General features: G+C 40.2%; 1 protein-coding gene across 2 annotated transcripts; it reads right to left on the bottom strand.

Annotated features, from left to right (window-relative positions):
- Positions 1 to 18: 18 nt before the first annotated feature.
- On the bottom strand, positions 19 to 20,881 carry blvra (biliverdin reductase A). Of its 2 annotated transcripts, none has more exons than XM_085254599.1 (7): positions 20,752 to 20,881; positions 11,237 to 11,356; positions 9,916 to 10,035; positions 8,613 to 8,710; positions 7,237 to 7,326; positions 5,256 to 5,424; positions 19 to 4,836 (listed from the first exon to the last, which is right to left on the bottom strand). In XM_085254599.1, exons 2-7 carry the CDS (start codon positions 11,353 to 11,355, stop codon positions 4,581 to 4,583), a joined length of 852 nt encoding a protein of 283 aa, XP_085110725.1. In that variant the 5' UTR covers position 11,356; positions 20,752 to 20,881; the 3' UTR covers positions 19 to 4,580. The 2 variants fall into 2 exon arrangements, with proteins under 2 accessions (XP_085110725.1, XP_085110726.1); XM_085254600.1 differs by having other exon boundaries at positions 7,219 to 7,326; positions 20,752 to 20,863.
- Positions 20,882 to 22,083: the final 1,202 nt, after the last annotated feature.

Genomic DNA, 22,083 nt, shown 5'->3' with positions numbered 1-22,083 from the left:
ATGAAGTCAGACTTTAAGGTGGTTTAATATTTACTTTATTAGTGTACATCACCATCCTGATGACTTCCCAAAACAACTGGGATGTCCCCACTTAGAAAGTCCAACTGGAATAAGCTTGCAAGTCAATAATGTCATCCATAAATGCAGTTTAAAATTATGTCATGCAAAGAAAAAGCCAAACGATTAAAGCAACTGTTTTTGGGAAACATGGATGGCACGTGGACATCCAGGTTGTTGTCAGCGCTCAGTTCAAAAGAAGAGTTCTTTGAATTCTCTATCACACAACAATGGGACGACATTCCTCTGCTACAAACGCAGCATTCCTCACTTCCCAGATATTTATGAAGGTTGTTGTTTTATTGTGAATAAACTGAGGCTACGTCCACACGTACCCGGGTATTTTTGAAAACGCAGATTTTTCTATGCGTTTGCACCTTTCGTCCACACGTAAACGGCGTTTTCGGTCACTGAAAACGGAGATTTTTAAAAACTCCGGCCAGGGTGGATAGTTTTGAAAACTCCGTTTTTGCATTTACGTGTGGACGAAAAAAACAGAGAAAACGCAGAAAACGCAGCGTCAAAGGTGTGCACCATTTTTGACGTCACACTGTGCGCCACGTAATTGTTTCGGTGAAATGAATTTCTACAATACTGTTACTGTTACTTGTACTCTCTGCAGTGTTTAAATGCTTACATACACACAAACAGTTACTGTCCCTCCACACATACGACTCGGTTCTGCTTCTATGCCCCAGCCTTGTTTACTATTTCCCACCGAGGCTTCTAGACTTCTGATTGGCCAACATTTCTACAGGTTAGGAATATATCGCCACCTGTTGCTTTGGCATGTTCATAGCAGCGTTTTCCTTCATTTCTGCGTTTATGTGTGGACGGGATTATTTTTTAAAACGAAAACAGAAAATCTCCGTTTTCAAAAATACCCGTGTACGTGTGGACGTAGCCTACACTGTAAACCCGAATGTTCAAAGTAATTAAACAGATTAAGTAGTGTATACTCAAAGTTTTTAAAAAGTTCTGTTAACTTAAATATGTCAAGTTCGTATAACATGTTCTTTTTGAGTAAATGAAACTAATAATATTTGATTGAATTGAACTATTTCTATATTAAGTAAGCATCACTTAAAATCATAACTTAAGCACAACGTAACACAGTTAAGTTAGGACATATAAGAATGGTAAAGTCCTGTTATTTTTGTTGTTTCAAGTAGGATTTAATAATAAACTTAATTTATGTAGCACATGCTAAAATACAATAAAATCTCAAAGTGTTTCACCAAATAAGTAAAATCAAATTGTCTTAAATGCATTAGTGGAAGACAAAATGTATTTATTTTAATATTCATTGTTTTATCAATGTGTCCTACATATATATTTTTAATTTTTTCCGTAAGTGTTGAGCAGCTGCAGGAATCAATTTTTATTCCGAGTTAATCTCTGATTCACCCTCCGAAGCGGAAGGCGGCGCTAATGAGCATTAATACGAAACACAGAAGAAGTGAAGGTATATGGGCGGGAACAGCACCAAAGAGGCAACACGGACGACTGGAGAAAGTTGGACCTAACGGCAGCAACTAGCATCACTGGACTTACAGTAAGTTTTCAATGTTGATATTAGTTTATTGTTAAAATACGAATATTTAGTTGTATTTTGGGTGCGTGTCGAAAAGAATAGCAGAAATGTCGGTCCGTGTTTTTTATGTGCTTTGCTGCTCTCCCCGAAGGAAACTTTGCGCTTGCAGAGCTAGCATTAAGTTGTTGTAATGAGGGTCGCAGGCTGTTTAAAAAGTTAGATACTACTTGTTCTAGAGGTGGCGCCTGGTCGCCTAGTATAAAACAAAGTATTTTAATCTCTCTAAATTTTTAAACCCCCTCTCATGACTCAGAATAGTTGGGTCCAAACAAGCCCGTTGTCCCTGCAGTTACACAACGGAGATGCCTGTCTGCAGTGAGAGTGCTTTCAAGCAGTTTTCTTGTTAGAAACGCTATATTTTAAACTATATGTTCAGGGTTAGGGTTGTGAAGGAGCTCTTGGACCTCTGGCCTGCTCTAAAAATGGAGTCTGAGGTAATATGGATCAGCTCTCTTAAAAATGAAAATTGTAATTCTTACTCATGTGGCAGCTTTTTGCTGCTTTATAAAGATGTGCGAGATTCTTCAAATTGAACTGTATTGTTCTTCTGCTGTAGTTGTATGCAGAGTTTCAGCGGATTACAAATCAGAACCTGCCCAATACATTCTACGCTGAACTTGACCGCCATCTTCCTCGACTGATGACCTTATTCAGCCAGGGCATCAAAAACTGGGAAGACAGCAGATGCCCTGGCTGAAAGTCTAAGAATTCACAATGAACAGGTAATAATAGATTGTTACACATTTCATAGGTTGAACCAGTGGAACATTGGACAGGTTCAATGATTTAAATGAGCTTTTTGAATTTTGCTATTACTCCACTTTGTGTTTGCTATTTGTCTGACTGTATTAAAGATGTGAACAGGTTATTTGTGGACATATGTTCTGATTTGACTGTTGTTTTTGTTGTTGTTCAGTAAACTCACCAGTATATACAATTCTGTTTTTATCTGGAAATAGGAAATCCATGATATCCACACCAAGCGCACTACCGTTCTCCACGCCCTTCCTGTCTATCTGCGTGAGGATGTCTCTGGATTTTTCAGAACCTGCACTGTGAGTGTCCTTAAGTATCTAACAGATACTACTGTGTATATAAACAGTGCATCAAAGTACAAACATGTATTTTGATGCACTGTTTGGACTTATCTTTGTTTAGTCTACCCATAAGGTTTCCATGTATGGTCTTTTCTGTCTCCTCACTACGAATGAACTGAATTGGTGTTTTGTTGAAAGTGATAAGATGTTTAGTAAAACATTTTCCTGTGTATTTCCTTTAGCTTAGTTTCAGTCTATCTCACACCACTTGATTCTCTGGTGAATTAGCTGATTTATGTGTGCAGAACATGGATCTTCTGTTTTTCACCTCTTACAGTGAGACTCAGGTCTCCCTTGTAAAAGAGGTATTGGATCTCAGTGGGAGTTGGTAAAATGAGAAATTATATGTCGTCTGTTGTATTTCTTGGGTTAGATTGTGATTAGTATCTCTTTTTCATTAATTCAGGACGAATCTGATGAGTTGGAGCTTGATGGTGTTGAAGTGGCCCTCTTCACTGTCATCAGTGACCATGACACAACAAGTCCAGTTCACTACCAACCTGTGAAAATCTCTGTCGTCATTGTAAGTGATGCCGTGTTCAGTCTCCCCAGATTTGGTGAAGCCTTCCTGGTAATGTTTGGACTGATCTATGCACTTCACCTCAGCTACCCCAAAGGCCTGACCAACACTTTAGAATTTACTCAAAAGATTTTATTTGGTCTAGAAAGTGGTAAACTGTCACCCAGGTTACAGACCCTCAAGAATGACTTGGTTATGTAGGAACTCATCTGAAAGAAGGATGCAGGGTGAAGCATTATAAAAGGCTAGTTCAAAGTTCTCTCCTTTCATCTAAATAATGCCTCAAAACATTATTGCATTACTCTACAGGTGTTCAGCCAATAGGTCCAAACTATACAACGTGCCTTTGTTCTCATTAACATAATGCAAAGCAACACTAATGTTTTGTATGTTTTAATGTTTTTCGTAATACTATTTCCAAAACATTGTGGGCTGCGCAAGATGACCTAAATTTCACTGTTTGATACTGGTTAATGTAAAACAAATAGCATTGTAATTCACTCAAATTGCTGCCTTGTTGTCTTATTCAGATATTAGCCAGAGAGCCAAAAGCACATTTTGATATTATTAATTATTATTTGGCATTATTTTTCATTACTCTGACAGTTTTCCTGACTAAACAATTTTTGGTCTACTTATTTTAATTTATAAATGTTTTTGTTAATTATTTTTAATTAATTTAATTTTTTTTTTTTTAATGTATTTAATTTCAACATAGTGCTAAAAGGGAGCAGGCAAGATACTGTTCAATGGCAGATGTTTATGACTTTTGCATATTAAGTTACCGATACTCAGTGTAATTGAGGCAATCAATTGCCTCAAAAATTTTAAGTTTTGGGTCACATGTTTTTAAGTATCAAGTAGTCAACATATTTGACTAACGTGTACTTAAAATAATGACAACACAAACTAATAAACATTTGAGTTTTGTTAACATAAAAATGTTGTGGTTGTGTACTTATTTTTTATAAGTTCTGTGAACTTATTTCTTTGAATTTGTAAACTTGAAACTTTAAGTCATATTAACTGCAAATATTTGAGTTGACCGTTCTCAAAAGATACAAGTACCATGTAATCCAAACTTTTATGTTCTGGAAAAATTTGACTTTTGAGTTGATCAACTCAAAAAAATTGAGGCAATCGATTGCCTCAATTTTTTTGAGTTCTGGTAACTTATTCAGGTTTACAGTGTATAAATATATGTGACTTTCAAATCACTGCATTTTATTTACATTCCACACAGCATCCCAAATGTTTTTTGAAACAGGGGTATAAATGTAACTATCATCCAATGAGATCAAGGAGTTTCCCTTTAACCTTGGCAAAGCTCTTGTATTTTGCCTGCCAGTTCCAGGCAGTGTAGGACCCTGACTCTCTCTCTCTGGAGCTCTTCAGGACTCACTTGGCCTGCCAGCTTAGCAGAGAAATGGATCAGGTCTTGCATAAAAAGGCCCACGGTCCCTCTTGGTGCCGGAGGAATCTGAGTCAGAGGCCCTGAATCAAACTGAAAGTTGATGTTTTTTGCTCGGGGGAGGCCTGGTTGCCGTTCCTCAATCCATGTCAGAGATCTGGATGGACATAAGATGAAATGATTACACGTCATTTACGCCTCTCATCTGTCCTTTCGTCATGACAACCAAACGACTGGGACATATTCTCACTCAGTGGCTACTCCAATGGCTTTCTGACTTTAAAAATACTTTTATTTATTCCAGTTAGGTGAAATGAAGTTATGACGCATGTACTGCACAACTGACAACAGAAAAGAGTGATGTTTCAAACAGACTTTTGGCTATGATTTTTGAAATATTATCCACATGTACATTCCTGTTGTTTGGGGTTTAGTTAGTCTGTTTGGTCCAACCCTGCTCTGATGTTGGCCCTAGCCCCCAGTCTTGTGTGCTGACATGTGGGATAAGATGTCCTATTTTCACTTAGGGTATAGTCCTCCTCTTGTTCTTCATTCAGATGGATCTATCCTCCGTACCTGTTGTCAGATGTTAGCAGCTTTGCAGTCATCTTGCTGTAGCTGTTAGCAGGGTCCTCCTCCAGTGTTGCTGCAGATACTGAGAGCTCACCAAACAACTCAACCAACCAAGTAAGGCGGGCGATGCCGCTGAATGATGGGAAACCAAATCCAGGCTTTAAAGCTCCACCTTGAAGAAATTACAGCACGTACATTACTAAGAGTTTCCTGAAGTTTGAATTAGAGTTGATGAGAACTGTTGTGTGTTTAAAGCATCGTACAGATGACTGAATTATTAGACCTCACATCAAATTTTTGTCAAAAATTCCCCTAATACTGTTTCTAAGATTGCAAAGGATAGCATTTCTAAAGATACGAGTTTTCTTTAGAAAGCATAAATTTCTATATTTCTGTTTGTATAGAATAACAATTGTTTCTGAAAAATACCAAGCTCAACGTTACTACTTCTGAACTTAGTCTTACTGAGTAACAGCACACACCACTCCTATGCTTTAACTCGCCGAAGAAGAATGTGCTGGGATTGCTCAGGAGACGTGTGCTGTCGCAAACAAACGTCTGCAGGCTGCTATACACAAACAGGATACACAATTCACTATTTAAATCACAGGCGGTAACTACACCAACAATTTTCTTTAAACACTACAGGTGCTGCACAGAATATTATACATAGATACACATACAAGCATATTTAGAGTTTTCATATTCATCTGGTTTTCACTGGTCATTGTGCTTCTGCCTCGCGTGCAGGGACTGTAAACGAGGGCCTAGTTCATCCTTTGCAGATCCTCACAATATTCCCTTCCCTGGGTAACGTTCTGCTGGTGGAAACGTGATCAGATTTTAAACCCAAGGTAGGGCTGGGCGATATGACCCAAAATTCATATCTCGATATTTTTTAGCTGGATGGCGATATAAGATATATATCTCGATATATTTTTTTAAAGCCATAAAGTAAGAACAAGAAGAGAGTTCTTAGTCAAAGCTGTGTCCCAGATGTCACACAGGCACTTTTATTAACATAGAGCAGATGTACATAAAATTTACTCAAAAATAAATTATGAGCATTTATTAAATAATAATGCTCCATAAATAAAAGAAAACAAGGTTGTTTTTGTGCATAACAAAAAGCTCACAATTGTGCAGTCAAAATGTAAACTAAAAGACGCCGAGCACAATAACAAAGACAGATTTCACAGCTGCTCTGTTCCCAACTTCTACTCTGTGACTGACAGCCTGGAGTTTGAAATCCGCTTCGCAACCACGTCTCTCAACAGGTGCCATTTATGGTCCTTATACACAGTAAGGTACTATTACGTTGAAGCACAGTACGTATCACTCCGCGAGGCTCAGCCGTAATCCTCCGACAATCCATCAAGCGGTGCAGCTCCGTAGCTTACCAAAGTCGTACTCAAACATTTGTGACAGATTGCTGAGCGCCGTGTTCCACATAAAATCGGTTCGCGGCCATCAAGCACAACCAGAATTCATACATAAGGCGCACTGTCAACTTTTGAGAAAATGAAAGGATTTTAGTCCGTGCAGCACCTCTGGGCTGCATGGCGTTAGCGTGGTTAGCTCGTTAGCGTGGTTAGCTAGCTAACACATTGACGCCGTCCAGCCCCACGCACGGGGCGATGCGCAGTAACTCGTTAAAGGAGATTTGCCGTGTCCATCTTGTTGCTTCCTGCAGGTGAAGCGATGGGGGAGGAGGGGGAGTTGTGTTCAGTGAAGGAGAGACGAGGCCGAGTAACGTTGCGTAAAGACGAAAGTGGACGAAAGAGAGGCAAACTTGCGGCTCCGCAAGTTTAATTATAACGTAACATAGACTATATCGATATAAAGGATATTGTCAGATCTTATATCTAGTATAAAAATATATCGATATTTTTTAAAAACTCGATATATCGCCCAGCTCTAACCCAAGGGTTATTTAAAAAGACACTCTTTAGCTTCTGTCTCTTACCAGTAAAATGAAGAGTACCTTCTTGCAAGGTTTTCCCCTCTACCTCTCTCTTCAGCTGTTTGTATTCCTCTGTCAGCAGCTCAATGTGTTCTTCATGCAGAATCACTCCTGACAAACAGACACAGTTGCTGAGAATCAGAGGATTCAAACTTTTACAAACAAAAAAAGAAGGCATGCTACACAAAATGCAAACAGGCGATGCAATCATGTGTGCCCGTATTTTATTCTCAGCAGAATACAGAAAACATCAAATGTTTAAACAGAGGAAATTTACCATTTATGAAAAATGTTGTGAAAATATTAGCTCAACTTGGATTTGAAGACAACGTGTCTCAAAAAGATGCCAGCCACTGCGTAGCATCTCATTTCCTCGTGTGCCAAATGTTGTTGTCTTACTCAGGTATGCAAAGACCCTCCCTGAGTATAACCTGGAAGAAACATGTTGCCCTAAAGCCTCTGAAGTCTGTTCCTGTCTGATGCACCTCCATGATGATCCCTCTCGTCTTTATATTTTGGGGAAGGAATTTCAAATTTTGATTCAGCTTCAGAGGTTTGGCCCACAGCAGATTTCTGATGGCTTCTTCTTTGCAGCTTTAACCTGCTAACTGTGTTAAAAGACAATTATTTCTGGATGCGTTCCTAAATCCATGCTGTCATTTCCATGACAGAATCATGTCTGTTTTTAATGCAGCTCCCCCTGAGGGGCATTCAGCCTTTCTGTGCCCATGCACACAGACATTCCTCCAGATTCTTGGAATCTAATATATCATTAATATCATTTGCTGTAGTTGGAGACATCTAGTCTGTGTGGTCCATAACAGAAGAACATTATTCTAACATTGTTCCACAACTTTTGTAGACTCGGTTTTTTGCAGATTAGTGACTCTCTGCCCATAATATTACTCTGGCTCTCTAACATGCTCTTTCTACAGCCAATCATATTACTGACCTGTTGCCAATGAACCTAATTTGTCGCAAAATGTTCCTTCAGCTGTTTCTTTTAGTATAAGAAATATTTTTTAGCCTTTGTTTCCCCATCTTGACACAAGTGAAGCGTTGCTGCAATCAAATCCAAAATGAGCTACTATTTTTCTTAAATAAAACAAAAAGTCATTTCCCACAGTATCATCAAACTGTGTTTCTGCAAAACAACCGATCCAAATGCTATTATGAATTAGTGATCACTTGCAGAACCATCAGGGGTAAATGTTCATGCTGTTCTCACAGCAGTAGTGATGACAACACTGTACTTAATAAAAGGAACTTCCATTACTCTGAGATGTTACAGCTGAATTGCTTCACTTTTTAATTATCTGTTTGACAGCATTTCTCCGAACTCAGCGTTTGACGTGCAAAGGGAAAGTGCATGGTAGCACACAATCATAAATGATCACCTTTTTCTTCAGCTAAGTCCCAAAGCTCCACCGCAGCCTTGTAGCTCATGGTCATAGGATACTCAACACAGACATGCTTCTGTGCCTGCAGAAACATCCTAATGAGACACGAGTTCTTGGTCAAAAGGAAGGCAACAAGAATAAGTAGTAGGTCACGTAAACATTCAGAATTTTGTTACAAATGTTTTCTACGATGGGAGAAAAAGACTCCTGTCAGATAATAGAGCACTATTGGGGACAAAATTAGATATGTAATTACATTTTACATGAGCGCTTAGGCATATTTGAACGTTTGTTTAGACCCCCCCGCACAAACACATCCTCCAACCACACACGCCCATATTTTGCTCCACTGCGGTTTATTTCACACCTCAAACATTTAGTAAACAATTAAGCAAATAGAAGTAATCTGCAATAAATTACAGGTACTAAGAAAATAAACTACTAACTCTTTTACACTGCGTTAACACCCACACAGGTTTTTTTAAAAACGCAGCTGTTTCTGTGTGTTTGGACCTTTCGTCCACGTAAACGTGTTTCAAATCACAGAAAACTGAGATTTTTTAAAACTTATTTTTTGCCTTTACGTGTGGAGTTTGTAACACAACATCAAAGGTATGCGCCTTTTATCACGTCACGCTGTGGCCACATTATTGTTTACATGAGATGAATTGCAGCATGGCAGATAGAGACAAAATACTGTTAATCTGACTGTCTGCAGGTTTTACACGCAGTTACTGTCCCTCCATTTACAAAGGCAGAGGCGTCACGGTGGGATTATTTTACTGTAGTTGTTTTTTCCTGTGTAATAATATTCAACATTGCAATCAATACATTTTTCAATTCCTCTGCGAAATAGGTTCAAAAACATAAACAGCTGTAGGATCCTGTCTGTCTGTGATTTGAACCGGGGGAACAAATCATGGCAGGATCAGCCTGATGTTATTTGTATCCCGCTGTAACTTTACTGTATAAAGAGCAAACATCTCCAAAATGTCAGGAGTAGTTAGTCATTACAACAAGTGTTTGTGAACTAAAAATCACGAATGTGGGATCCTGTTTGGCTGTGATTTGGAGAGCCCAGCGCTGCTCCCGATGAAGGGAAAAACAATGTGTTACTAAGTCTAGATGCAGTCTGGCTACTGATTCAGTGAAAAAAAATTGCGCGGTTTCCACTCCAGGAAAAATGACTCAGCATATTTCCTTAAATCTGATGTTTAACCTCTTTCACGTTTGTAATCTAAGTATTCCCAACCCCCTGTACATTTTTTCTACAACATTTTGTAGTTGCACAGACATTTACCTGACATTGTCCTCGTGTGACATGTTCTCAGTACAGATGAACGCCACATGAACGTCGTCTCTACCCAAAGCCTCCTCCAGTGAGATCTGACTCACTCCCTGCTGAGGCTCCAGGCTTCTCCTTTGGTAAACCAAAGCAAAAGAAGCAAAAGGAAGAATACAGTAGTCACAGTTAAGACAACATCCGATGAGACTGAAGATTCACAAACAACAAAAATGAAAATATACACAGATTGTCAACATAACAGCTTTACATTACAACGCTATGAACTTTAATTCACTAACAGTCTTACAAACTGTTCGTAAACACAGTCTGCAACCCTGGGTGCTTGACTTTACACACCTGAATTCATGGAGTTGGACGGGACAGTGAACACTGTAGTGTACTGTGACTTTTTATGGGTACATGGCAAGTCATGGCCTCCAGTTTGGAAGGAGCATGAATTAGTGTGTGAGGTTGAGAGATACCAGCTGGAAACAGCTGACTTCACCTCGTCACAGCTTGGGGGTTCTGAAACCAGACCCTGGAATGGGGCTGGAACCTGTTCCAATCCTGGGAAACAGTTCGGCAACTGAAGAGGTGGAAGAAGTGTTCTACTGTATCTGTGACTGCTCCGATGGAGAATCTCTGGTTTGATGGCCTCAGGGTGGCCTCTGCTTTCTGCAGATGATTTGTTTCTTTTGGCTTGATCAGATGATAACATTCAGCTAGAGTGGTTAACAGCCCAGCTGGAAGCAACTCAAATGAAAACCAGCACCTCCAAGTCTGAGGCGATGGTCCTCTGTAAAAAAAAAAAAAGTGGCAGAGTGCCCGTTGATTGGAGGGGAGTAGCTACTCCAAGGGAAGGAATTTCTCAGGGTCTCACAAGTGAGAAGACTGACATCGATTGGTGCAGAGCTGAGTCTGAAAACAAATCTGCTGGTTTACCAATCGACCTACATTCTATCCACGTGCTTTGGTTAAGGGCTCACTGTAGTTTTACTATTCCTCTGCATGATGACTAGGATGCCTCCTGTTTTGAAGAGGTCTTCATGGAAGAACCCAGGACAGATTAATTAGAGAGATTAGATATCTCAGCTGCCCTTGGGAACTACTCAGTGCACCCCTGGAAGAGCTGGAGGACCTGGGTAGGAATAAGGACAACTTGTCTCTGCTTACACTGCTGCCCTTGCAATGTTGTGACATCCATCAGTTAGCTTTATTTTCATTCACCTCTGGACTCATCATGAGCTAACGATTTATGACAATAATTTTGCTTGACAAAGACCACATACACTATATCTCATATCATTAATGAGCTGCATCAGCATGTGTGTGTTACCTGGATATAAATCCTTTGACAGCGAGTTTCTCTGCAGGACTGCCACATAGTGGCACCAGCATGTCTCTGATCCTAACACAACCAGCTGTGCCAATGCCAATCACCACTGCTCCAAGCATGCTGCGTGAGAAAAGGTTAGGTTGTGTGCAGGATGTAACAAATATAATGTAAACAATATATGAACAACTATAATGAACAGTTTCATGTTTCATTCTCATCCAAAACACACAATCTCCAAATCTCCTCCTTTTTAAACAGACTTGCTTTGTATCAGTGCTTGTTTCTTAGCCAGCCCCTAATTTTTAAACCTTGGACTCTGTGGAGGTCTGATGGGATCTTCCAGGAATGGTGATGCCATTTTCTGGAAAACTGATTGGTGAATGGGTGATGATGTCATACTTCTTGATCTCTAATCTGGAACTTAACCTGTTTGAGAGTAGGTTAGGCTCTAAGCATAAAGACTGCAGTACACCTGTCAGAGCTCTAGACTAACTTGTTGTCACGGTTGCACTGTTGTATGGCGTTATTTTTGTGCCACTATTCTGAGCGCACGTAAAAAAAAAATTTGCAGGTGCAAGTGTTGCATTTTGAGGAGAAAATTATTTTGAGCGAAGAAAAGCTGAATTTGAGTGAACAAAATTCATTCCTGCGTGCAAAAACTGTATTTCAGTGTTTGCTATTATCCACACACACACACACACACACACACAGCAGCCCCTCTCGCTCAGTTTTTGCACTTGCGCTCGCTCACAATGTGTCGCTCGCGCTCTCAACATTTCTGCCCGTGCGCGCTCAACTCTTTCTGTACACCGTTATATTTGTGAGACAAAACCAGCCAATCACAGACTTGGATGCAAAAAAAATCTGATTGGCTGTTTTTGTCTCCAATCAGCTCAAAATGACGAAATGAAATATCCCAGAATCCATTTTGTCCAAAACTCAAACGAGGCAGTGGCAGAGGAACGCAGAGTGGCGGAGTTTGAAATATTACTCTTTCTGGGTCACACAATAAACCTTTGAAGATGATTCATGTGAGAATGGTGCTGCGTAAACTTCAAATACCTGCTCGATTCATCAAGACATAGAGCTGGGCGATAGAACGATAACGATATGTATCGCGATATAACTTTTACTCGATAGAGAAATTAAGCTATCGCGATAGACCTCGCCCTCTTGTCATCTTAAAAAAAAAAAAAAAAAAAAAAAAAAAAAAAAAGGTCAGCCAAATTCAGTAGCGCAGAGCCGAACCAATCACAGCCGCAGCGTCACGTCGTGTGACTTGTTACGTACAGCACAAGTGCCAAGCCGCACGTGTGTTTGTTTGGGAAGCAGCCAGCGGGTAATGGAGCCAGCGCATAATGGAGGAAATGAGTGTGCCGACTAGAAAAATCAACCGAGCGTGACCGAAGAGAAAACAGATGATGGTTCCAATGCCGGAGAGATTGTCGAACGGAAGAGCCATAGAAGTTCCGTAGTGTGAAGGTATTTCGGCTATTTCAAGTCTGACAAAAAACAGAGTAGCGTGCACTGTAAATTGTGCCGAAAGCAAGTCTGGAAATACAATGAACTGGTGCATGCGTCACACTGTGCGCCACGTTATTGTTTCGGTGAAATGAATTTCTACAATACTGTTACTGTTAATTCTACTCTCTGCAGTGTTTAAATGCTTACATATACACACAGTTACTGTCCCTCCACACATACGACTCTGTTCTGCTTCTATGCCCCAGCTTTGTTTACTTTTTCCCACCGAGGCTTCTAGACTTCTGATTGGCCAACATTTCTACACGGTTAGGAATCTAGCGCCACCTGCTGCTTTGGCATGTTCATAGCAGCGTTTTCCTTCATTTCTGCCTTTATGTGTGGACGGGATTATTTTTTAAAACGAAAACGGAAAATCTCAGTTTTCAAAAATACCCGTGTACGCGTGGACGTAGCCTCAGTCTCTGACTGGAAGCGCTAATTCGTCATTCGGCTTTTGTCAGACTAAAGTAACTGTTAAAACTGTTTGAAAAGCTAAGCTATACAACAAGGAGAGATTGAGAATTTCCTTTTAGTTCTCAGTTTATTTGATATTGACAAAAGTTAGTCAGTTTTGTCTGTTCTTCTGTAAAACAAACTAAGATTTATTTTTAGAATTAATATTTTGTTTCTAAGTGGAATTGACAATTTAGTCTGTTTCATTTGTTCTATTTTGAAACTTAAACGCTTTAGCGGCTGCCTTTTGTGTAGTTTGCAATATTTGCCTTTATTTATCTGAAAAAGTCTCATGTTCCTTAAGTACATCTACCCTGTTGAACTTATTATGGGAAATAAATATTTAAAAACAAGCTGCTGATTATTTCACATTTTACTTGTGAGCAACGGCACATTTAAATCTTACAAATATAGTTATTTGGCTTATATCGTGATAGATATCGTTATCGCCTGAAATGAAAAAAACATATCGTGATATGAAAAAATCTCATATCGCCCAGCTCTATCAAGACATCACATATATCCATAAGTGTTTATTTCCAAACTTAACAATGTGGTGTTTGCTGTACAGTGCAGCGAGGAATGCTCAGACCTCTACATTGGAGAGACCAAACAGCCACTTCACAAGCGCATGGCACAACACAGAAGAGCCACCTCCACAGGACAAGACTCAGCAGTCCATCTGCATCTTAAGGATAAAGGACACTCTTTCGAGGATGCCAATGTTCACATTTTGGACAGAGAGGACAGATGGTTTGAAAGAGGAGTGAAAGAAGCATCTATGTCCACTGTGAGCGACCATCTTTGAACAGAGGCGGGGGTTTACGACACCAACTCTCTGCCATCTATAATCCAGTTTTGAGATCCCTTCCCAGACGCCTTAACATCCACTCACATCCTGGGCCATCTGACCTCAGGAATTCGCATGATAAGGTGGGGCCAGGTTTCACAATGAACACACCCGAAACTCTGGCTGATTGGGACCCACACCCAGTTTCACACCTTGGCTCAGGCAATTAGAGGATCATCAGGGGGTCCTTTTGTCCCTCTGTGGGGGGCCACTCCCACTAGGTTTATATCTGGGACTCTCCACCATTTGACCTTAGAACTGAAGAAGCTTCTCGGATGAGAGGTGAAACGTCTTCAAGCAACTTAAAGAAGTCCAGACGCTTTTCTTTGCAAGCTCCTTTGACTACAATGACCTGGATGACTGAGAACCTTCACAGACAATGTTAATAGTACATTTCCTTTTTTTAGGAAATGACCTGTATGTATCTGTGTGACATCAATAAAAGGATCCAGTGCTGCATTATCTTTAGTTACATCGATAATATTTATTTATGGTGAAACAGTGGTGGAATATCGCTGTTGCTTTCGTATAAATGAAGCGGACATACCTGCGTGGCCGCGATCTAATCCTGTTTACATAAAGTAAACCTGCTCCCGAGCAGGTTTACGCTTACAGCTCTGTTGCTACGACAGCAAGTCCCGGATGAGCTTCGGGGAACCGAACGATCCAGGATCACGCAAAATCGTCAACAATCAAATCCAGCTAACTTACTTAGCGAGGTACGAAGAACGGGCCCCAGGTGACTGATATATGCATTTTTTTTCTTTTTCTTTCTGCCCATTCTGTTGGTTTTTGTTTTTTGCCCTTCTCCCCCGTCCCTCTTCTCAGCTCTTTCTCTTTCCCTCTTTCTTTCTCCCCTTCTTTCCTCCAGTCAAGTCTGTCCCGTATTCAGCAAGTGAAAATAAAATAAACAATAAAAGGTGAATCAAATGGACCATTACGGCAAGACTGGGATGGTCAATTTGGTAAAGTAAATCCGTTGGGCATCTTTCTTTGCCTTTAGACAATGATTCTGATGCAAAAGAGCCAAACGGGACAGGCAAAAAAAAAAAAGAAAAAAAAAAAGAGGAAGTGATAGCAGAGCTGTACGTTTGAATTAGCTTCAAAAATCTCTCAGTCAGAACATGGTATGTCATGTTTAGGTGTAAACTAGCGAGCTAACTTCCTGTTAACTTCTAACTCCGTGAAATTTAATAAATTCTGTCTTCATGGATGCCTGGATGTTAAACTTAATTGTTACACCTGGTAAAGCAGCAACGCTGATGATGAAAGAATTTAGACCGTTTTTAACTCTTAGTATTCGTTTGACTTTGGGACCTGAAACGGACGGAGTTTTGGACCCAGATTACTCCGCGGAGCTCCTTACTACGGCAGCCGTAATGCTCTGACAATCCATCAAGCAGTGCAGCTTACCAAAGTTGTACTAAAACATTTTTTAACAGATTTCTGCAGCCAAAATCGGTTCGAGGTCAGTAAGCACAACCAGAATTCATACATAAATCACACTCTCGATTTTTGAGAAAATTAAAGGATTTTAAGTGTGCCTTATAGTGTGGGAAATACGTTATACAGAAGAATATCGTGATATATATCGTTACTGTCGCGGCTGGGAAGGCGAGCCGTGTGGTGTGGAGGAAGGAGGACCCAAGATGCAAGCAGTGGATGAAAACGCTAGTGAAGTTTATTTACAAGGTGTAGTGGCAAACAAGCAGTGGGGGCATGACATATAACTGAAAACATCTAAACTGGGAGAACTAAAATAACAGACCTGGGAGCATACGACAAGAGGATGAGAGGCAGACGACGAGCAGGCCACCGAGGAACACAGACTGACACCGAGGAACACAGACGAACCAGCAACAGGCAGGAGAACACACAGGGCTTAAATACACACACCAGTAATCAGGGGATGAGAGACAGGAGGGCAACACAGCTGGGAGGAATCGGAGCTGACGGGACAGGGGAAATGTAAACTGAACACACTCACATCAGACAGAGACCTTCACAATAAAGCAGGAAACTCAAACACGGGGAACCAAACAAGACACAGAACTAAACAGACAGCTTCACAAACAGACGGGTTGACACCATAGACAGACAGAGACACAGACGCAGACTCAAAGGCAGACCGAATATAACACATAGAACTCAAACAATAATCATCATCATCATAAACTAGAAAATGATAATAAACTAAAAGCGCTGGGTCACCGACCCAGGACCATGACAGTTACCGCACGTGCTTCAAATTATATCGCGATATGAATTTTAGGCTATATCGCCCAGCCCTAAGCAGCAGTCACAAATGCAGTATTGCCGCTTGTGGTCTTTCCACACTCATCACAGTAAACGCAGTGCATCAGGTGGTCAGCTTTACTGTATCTTAGCCAGGGAAACTGGTCAAACCACTCTCTTTGAAATGTATACACGTCCCCCTTTTACTTTCAGTGGGCTCTGGCTCAGAGTCAATCGTGTGTGGCTCATTATGGGATGCCGTCTCCGGACCGGTGTTAGACATAACCTGAGAGGTTGATGGCTCCATGTCAGAGCTGGCTATGAATTTCAGATGGTTCAGGCCTTAACGAAAAAGTTATCAATCGTTCTTTTCATCTTTTCTCATTACCCACAGCTGCATCCACTTCTGTCAGGCCTAGGCTGCTGACTAGGGCTGGGTATCAACACTGATTTCTATTATTGATTCAATTCAGGTCTGACTCAGACAGTGTCAAAGTAACTGAGGATAAAACAGAAAAAAACATGAAGGAGATTTTTCTGGCCTGGCTTTTTATAGCAGATAACCTTAAAAATATTCTGCAGTAGAACAAAAACTGAAGAAAACCATGAATCAACAAAGGGCTGTGCGATATGACCAAAATCTCATATCCTGATATAAGACATCTATCGTCCCGATAACGATATAAATCACAAAAATTTTACATTTTCTGTAAATTCTGTGAATCTCGGGCAGCTCGACTTGCGTGAAGTGTTTTCAGCTGGGCGCTGTGTACCTGGAGTTGAGACTTTTAACCGATGCATGAAACGATACATTTTTAGACATAAGTTGTAACGGCGCCGTTTTCTTTGTGAGTATTTATTACACGGCGTGCTGCGGGGAAAAGCCTGCTCTAAAGTTTGAGTCTAAGGTTTATTTTTTAGCACCTGATGCCTCTTTTATGCTTCTCATCTGTAAACACTCTGAATACTCTTTCACGGGATTTCGTTTATTTTTAAAAGTCTCAACAGGATCTTGAGCTTTATTGTGAAAGGTCAATATATTAATAAGCGGACGGTGGAGCCACGCCATTGTTTAACCGTCGTGGTTGCTAACGACAACCGGCTTTGTAGCTTAGCAAAGTCGTACTGAAACATTTGACAGATTTTCGAGCGCCGTGCACATAAAATCGTCTCGAGGTCAGTAAACACAACCAGAGTTCATACATAAGGCACACGGGATTATAAGGGGCTCTGTCGACTTTCAGACAAATCAAAGGATTGATTTTAAGTGCGCCGTATTTTCCAAACAACACGGTAATAACGACGGCCCGCTAGCATGCGCTACCAAAAATAGTGCTTTGTTGTGTATCTGAGGGACGAAAGCTAAACCAGTTCCACACCAGTGAAGCTGCAGCATTTTTACAAACCAGTTCAGGTTCATTCGTTTCATTCAACGATCCACTTTCACTCTTCTCATTCTCCGTGGCCGCCATACTTTTTCCGCCATGTGCATATGAAAACAAAGGCACTGCGCATGTGCGTTTTACCCATATTTTATCGCCATATTTCAATTTGTTATCGTTGCCCAACATTATAGCGGTGAACGGTATGATATGGCCCAGCCCTAATAACCACCATGCCACCATGTTGCCCACATTGCAAAACCTTTATAATAAATACAAGATAATGGAAATTCAACTCAAAAAATATTTAATAAGATAGATAATAACATGTGTCTATAAAATGTTTCTCAGCTATATTATTATTTTCAGTCACATGATCACTAACTGAATATTTTTCTATGTAGGCATTGACTTTTCAGGTGTTTTTAATTTTTTGTTTGATAATTCTTCCTAATTAAAGAATTAGAACAAGAAGTCTGATGTCTTGTATTTATGGACGACCTGAGAACTGTCGACATTGCCTGGGACGAAGCTGAAGCAGTCGCTGCTGACCGACATCGATGGAGATCACTAGCTGCCCGATGCGCCGCTCGGCGTAGGAGGAACTAAGTAAGTAACTAAGTAAGTAAGTAAGATGTCTTGTATTCTTTATGAAAGAATAATTTGAAATACATTACTTTTGCTTTTGAGTTTCCACACATTACTTTTTTGTACAAAGTATCAGTATCAGATCAGTATCATCGATACCAGCCTGGATTTTCAATTTTCAATTCAATTTTATTTACACAGCACCAAATCCCAACAACAGTCGCCTCAAGGCGCTTTATATTATAAGGTAGACCTTAGTGTGTGAATGGGTGCATGACTGAATGTGTAAAGTGCTTTGGGGTCCTTAGGGACTAGTAAAACGCTATACAAATACAGGCCATTTACCCTACAATAATGCATATAGAGAAAACCCAACTGACCCCTATGAGCAAGCACTTTGGTGACAGTGGGAAGGAAAAACTCCCTTTTAACAGGAAGAAACAGGCTCAGGGAGGGGCGGGGCCATCTGCGGTGCGAGGGGAGGAAGACAGGATAAAGACATGCAGTGGAGGAGAGACAGAGATTAATAACAGGTACGATTCAATGCAGAGAGGTCTGTTAACACATAGTGAGTGAAGAATGTGACTGAAAAGGAAATACTGAATGCATCATGGGAAGCCCCCAGCAGTGAGCCTGCAGTGTGAGAGCAAAGTGCTCTAATAGGGTGATATGGTACTACAGGATCATTAAGTTAAGATGGGGCCTGATTATTTAAGAGGAGCAGGATTTTAATAACCACCATTTTCATGAGAATCCTGCAAGCTCAGAGAGTGTGTCCAAGTGTTGAAACAGTTTGCATATGACGCAATATTGTCCAAGTGGCGAGACCGGTCATTTAGGAGAATACTGCAGCAGCTTCTTGCCCCTTAACAGCAGGTGTAAATGATGAACAACAAACGGTGAGCAAAGCAGGTAATATTGGCCCCTTTAGACGATCCCAAAAATACATGTACTCTCCACCGTGTTCCTGTTAATGACAAACTAAATGAATTTACCCCAAATTACTAAAATATTGATATTTTAAATAAGAGAATCGACTGGAACATAGATATCTGGTGTCACAGACACTTCGGTGCAGCTGTCGCATGACACAAAGATGGTGTCATGATGACGTCAGAATTGGTAAGCATAGTGGCCATGGGGATGTACTCTGGGAAGAGTGAACCACCTTTGCAGCAGAGAAAACTCAGTGTTAACCCTGAAGTTACCTGAATATGCCAAAACTCATCTTCGTGGTACAGGCCTCTAAACGATTTTGAATGTGTTTGCCTCTGAAGTGAATCTCAAGCGAGCTCAGTTCAGCATGCTTCTTTAAGAAGGCGCATAAATGACCAAGCAATGGTTAGACTACATGCCTGTGATGTAACCCTGTTAGGTAACTGGTGACAATAACTTGAGGCATCAGCATTTAAAAAACGAGCACGGTTACTATCGGTTTAACCTGTGCTCAACTTCACCAGAAAATTCAAAAAAGTTGTGCCGCAAACAGATTGTCAGCATTTAGCAGTTGTGACGTGTTGGTCTATAATCTGTAAAACATATGTCAAACATATCTCTCTTGAATGACGTCAAGCCAGAAAGATCATTTCTGTTATGAGGTAATAGCTCCAGTTCCCTTTTTATCCTTTATTTGTGAATGTAAAATGCTCATTAACATTAAAAATGTCTTTTACAGGAGAGATCAGCAGAGGGCAGCAGAGGGCAGTAACGTGATGTATATGGGTTATAAAACACAGAGCACTACAATTACGCGGAGCGATGAAGATACTTTCAAAGCAGGTCATTTCTTTATTTTTATCAAATAACCCCTTTCAATGTAGATTATTTATTAATACTAGTTTTGATGTATAAATTATTGATGTAGGGCAAACAGTTTGGGTGGGACAGGACGAGAAAGACAAATTTTTTAAATTATTCTCCACACTCTGGTTTTTTGGCAGTTGACAGTGGGGCGAACATTCCGTGAAAATCTAAATCTTCCTAAAACTTAAACTGCTCTTGTGAAACAACCGTAAAAGATATCGCAACGAGGATTTGGACAATAAAAGTCCAAAATCTTGTGACCCGTTTAAAGTACGACAAAGTATGGCCGAGCGGTAGGCCTTCAAAGTGGTCTGTGTTGGCGCCTTTTTTCGGGCCCATCCCCATCGAAATGGATGGGGGGAAATGGGTCTTTTTTTGGGAATTTGGGGAAAACTGTGCGACGAATCCCTACCAAGAGTCGTGGGGTCGTCTCATAATTTCAGGCGGAAGAAAAATAATAATAAGAATAATAAATCTGTCGAATAGTAATAAGTGTGCCATTACATAGGCACACTTAATAAGGAAAGATATTACACACACCGCACTGAAACACCGGAGATCACTTTTTGTCGGACCATCACCGGCAGAGCGCGAAATATTCTGTCAGCGCCGCCGGTGATGGTCCGACAATCATTCAGCGTCATTGCTACAAAACAAACTACATCATGTTTGTCTCTTACCTGAATTTCTTTATGTCCTCTGTGATTCCCACAAAAACTGCAGCTATTACCGAAGTGCTGCTTACGTACAAGTTACATATACCGACCTGACATAACAACACTTCGCAGCGAGTAAGCAAGCAGCACCGACTGTGACGTAGCTGCTGAAAGCCCCGCCCTGCTTTAGGTGCGCTTGTTTTGTTCAAGCGGAGTTATATTTGGTACACGTGCAATAGGACGCTACACAGAGCTACACATTATATGTTGAATGGCTGCATTTTTTTAGACTATTGTTGGTCAGCACAAAATTGTACTTTGTGAAAAATCTACGGAAGAGTATTAGGGTCTCATTAAGAAAACAAAATATTATCGACCACATTTTGAGATTGAAGTCATAATTCTGTTTTGAGAAATGTGGAGAGGCACGGCTGCTGTTCCCTGTGAGTCGGTTTTAGTAACAGGGAAAGAAATGATTTGTCTTAGAACATAAACACAGTCATGAGTGCAACGATGTTGAAAAGCTTTTGGTCACATGTGAAAACACAAACTTGGAAGAGTGCATTTGTACAAAATACAATGACAGTGGACAGATGCAAGCTTATCAATAGTTTACCCTCGTACAAGAAAGAAGATGTGTGCTGTGTCACACGACGGCCCATCGACTTGTTTCACTAGCTTATCTGCACGAGGCATTTTGCAAACGTGGCTTTTTATCTTGAAAGAACAAAAGTAAGCTCCACATTTCGACTTTCTTCTCAAAATAAATGTTTTACTTTAATCTGGAAATTTCAACTTTATTGTCCAAATGATAAAACAATCAGTGTGAAATACAACTACAAACGTTGGAACACCACATTTGTTTTTCAAAGAAGAAAGAATTTTTACTATCTTGTATTGGCTGAAATATTTATGTCTTTTAAAAAAACTGTCATTGCCACATGGTTGACATTGTTTTTATCTTTATCATTTAGTCTGCTGTCAGTAACTAAAACTGGACTTGTTTGTAACCCAAAAATAAGAAATGACCTTGTTTTATCGTGAGACTAGGTGTAGAGGTGTAGGTGACTTTCTTGTCCGAGTTATTCTTGTGACGTTGTTAATGTAATTGATATTTAACAGTTAACCAATTTAACACAAAACTGAGTTTTCCTGCATGACTATTCAAGCCAACAAACAAATGACTTCATCCCAGACCTCTCCTATCTTAAATCAGAATCAGAATCAGAATACTTTATTGATCCCTGGGGGAAATTATTTTTTGTTACAGTGCTCCATTATAAACCAACATTAAGACAAGACAGACAATACACTAACTAAGAATAGTACAATATATACATATATATACATACATAC

The sequence above is a fragment of the Mchenga conophoros genome, linkage group LG18, assembly GCF_057382185.1.
Source record: "Mchenga conophoros isolate Kocher_MC1m ecotype Shallow Benthic linkage group LG18, M_conophoros_male_GT1.1, whole genome shotgun sequence".
Taxonomy (NCBI): Eukaryota; Metazoa; Chordata; class Actinopteri; order Cichliformes; family Cichlidae; genus Mchenga; species Mchenga conophoros.
The sequence above is the reverse complement of the archived record's forward strand: the minus strand, read 5'-3'. Positions and strand labels throughout refer to the sequence as shown.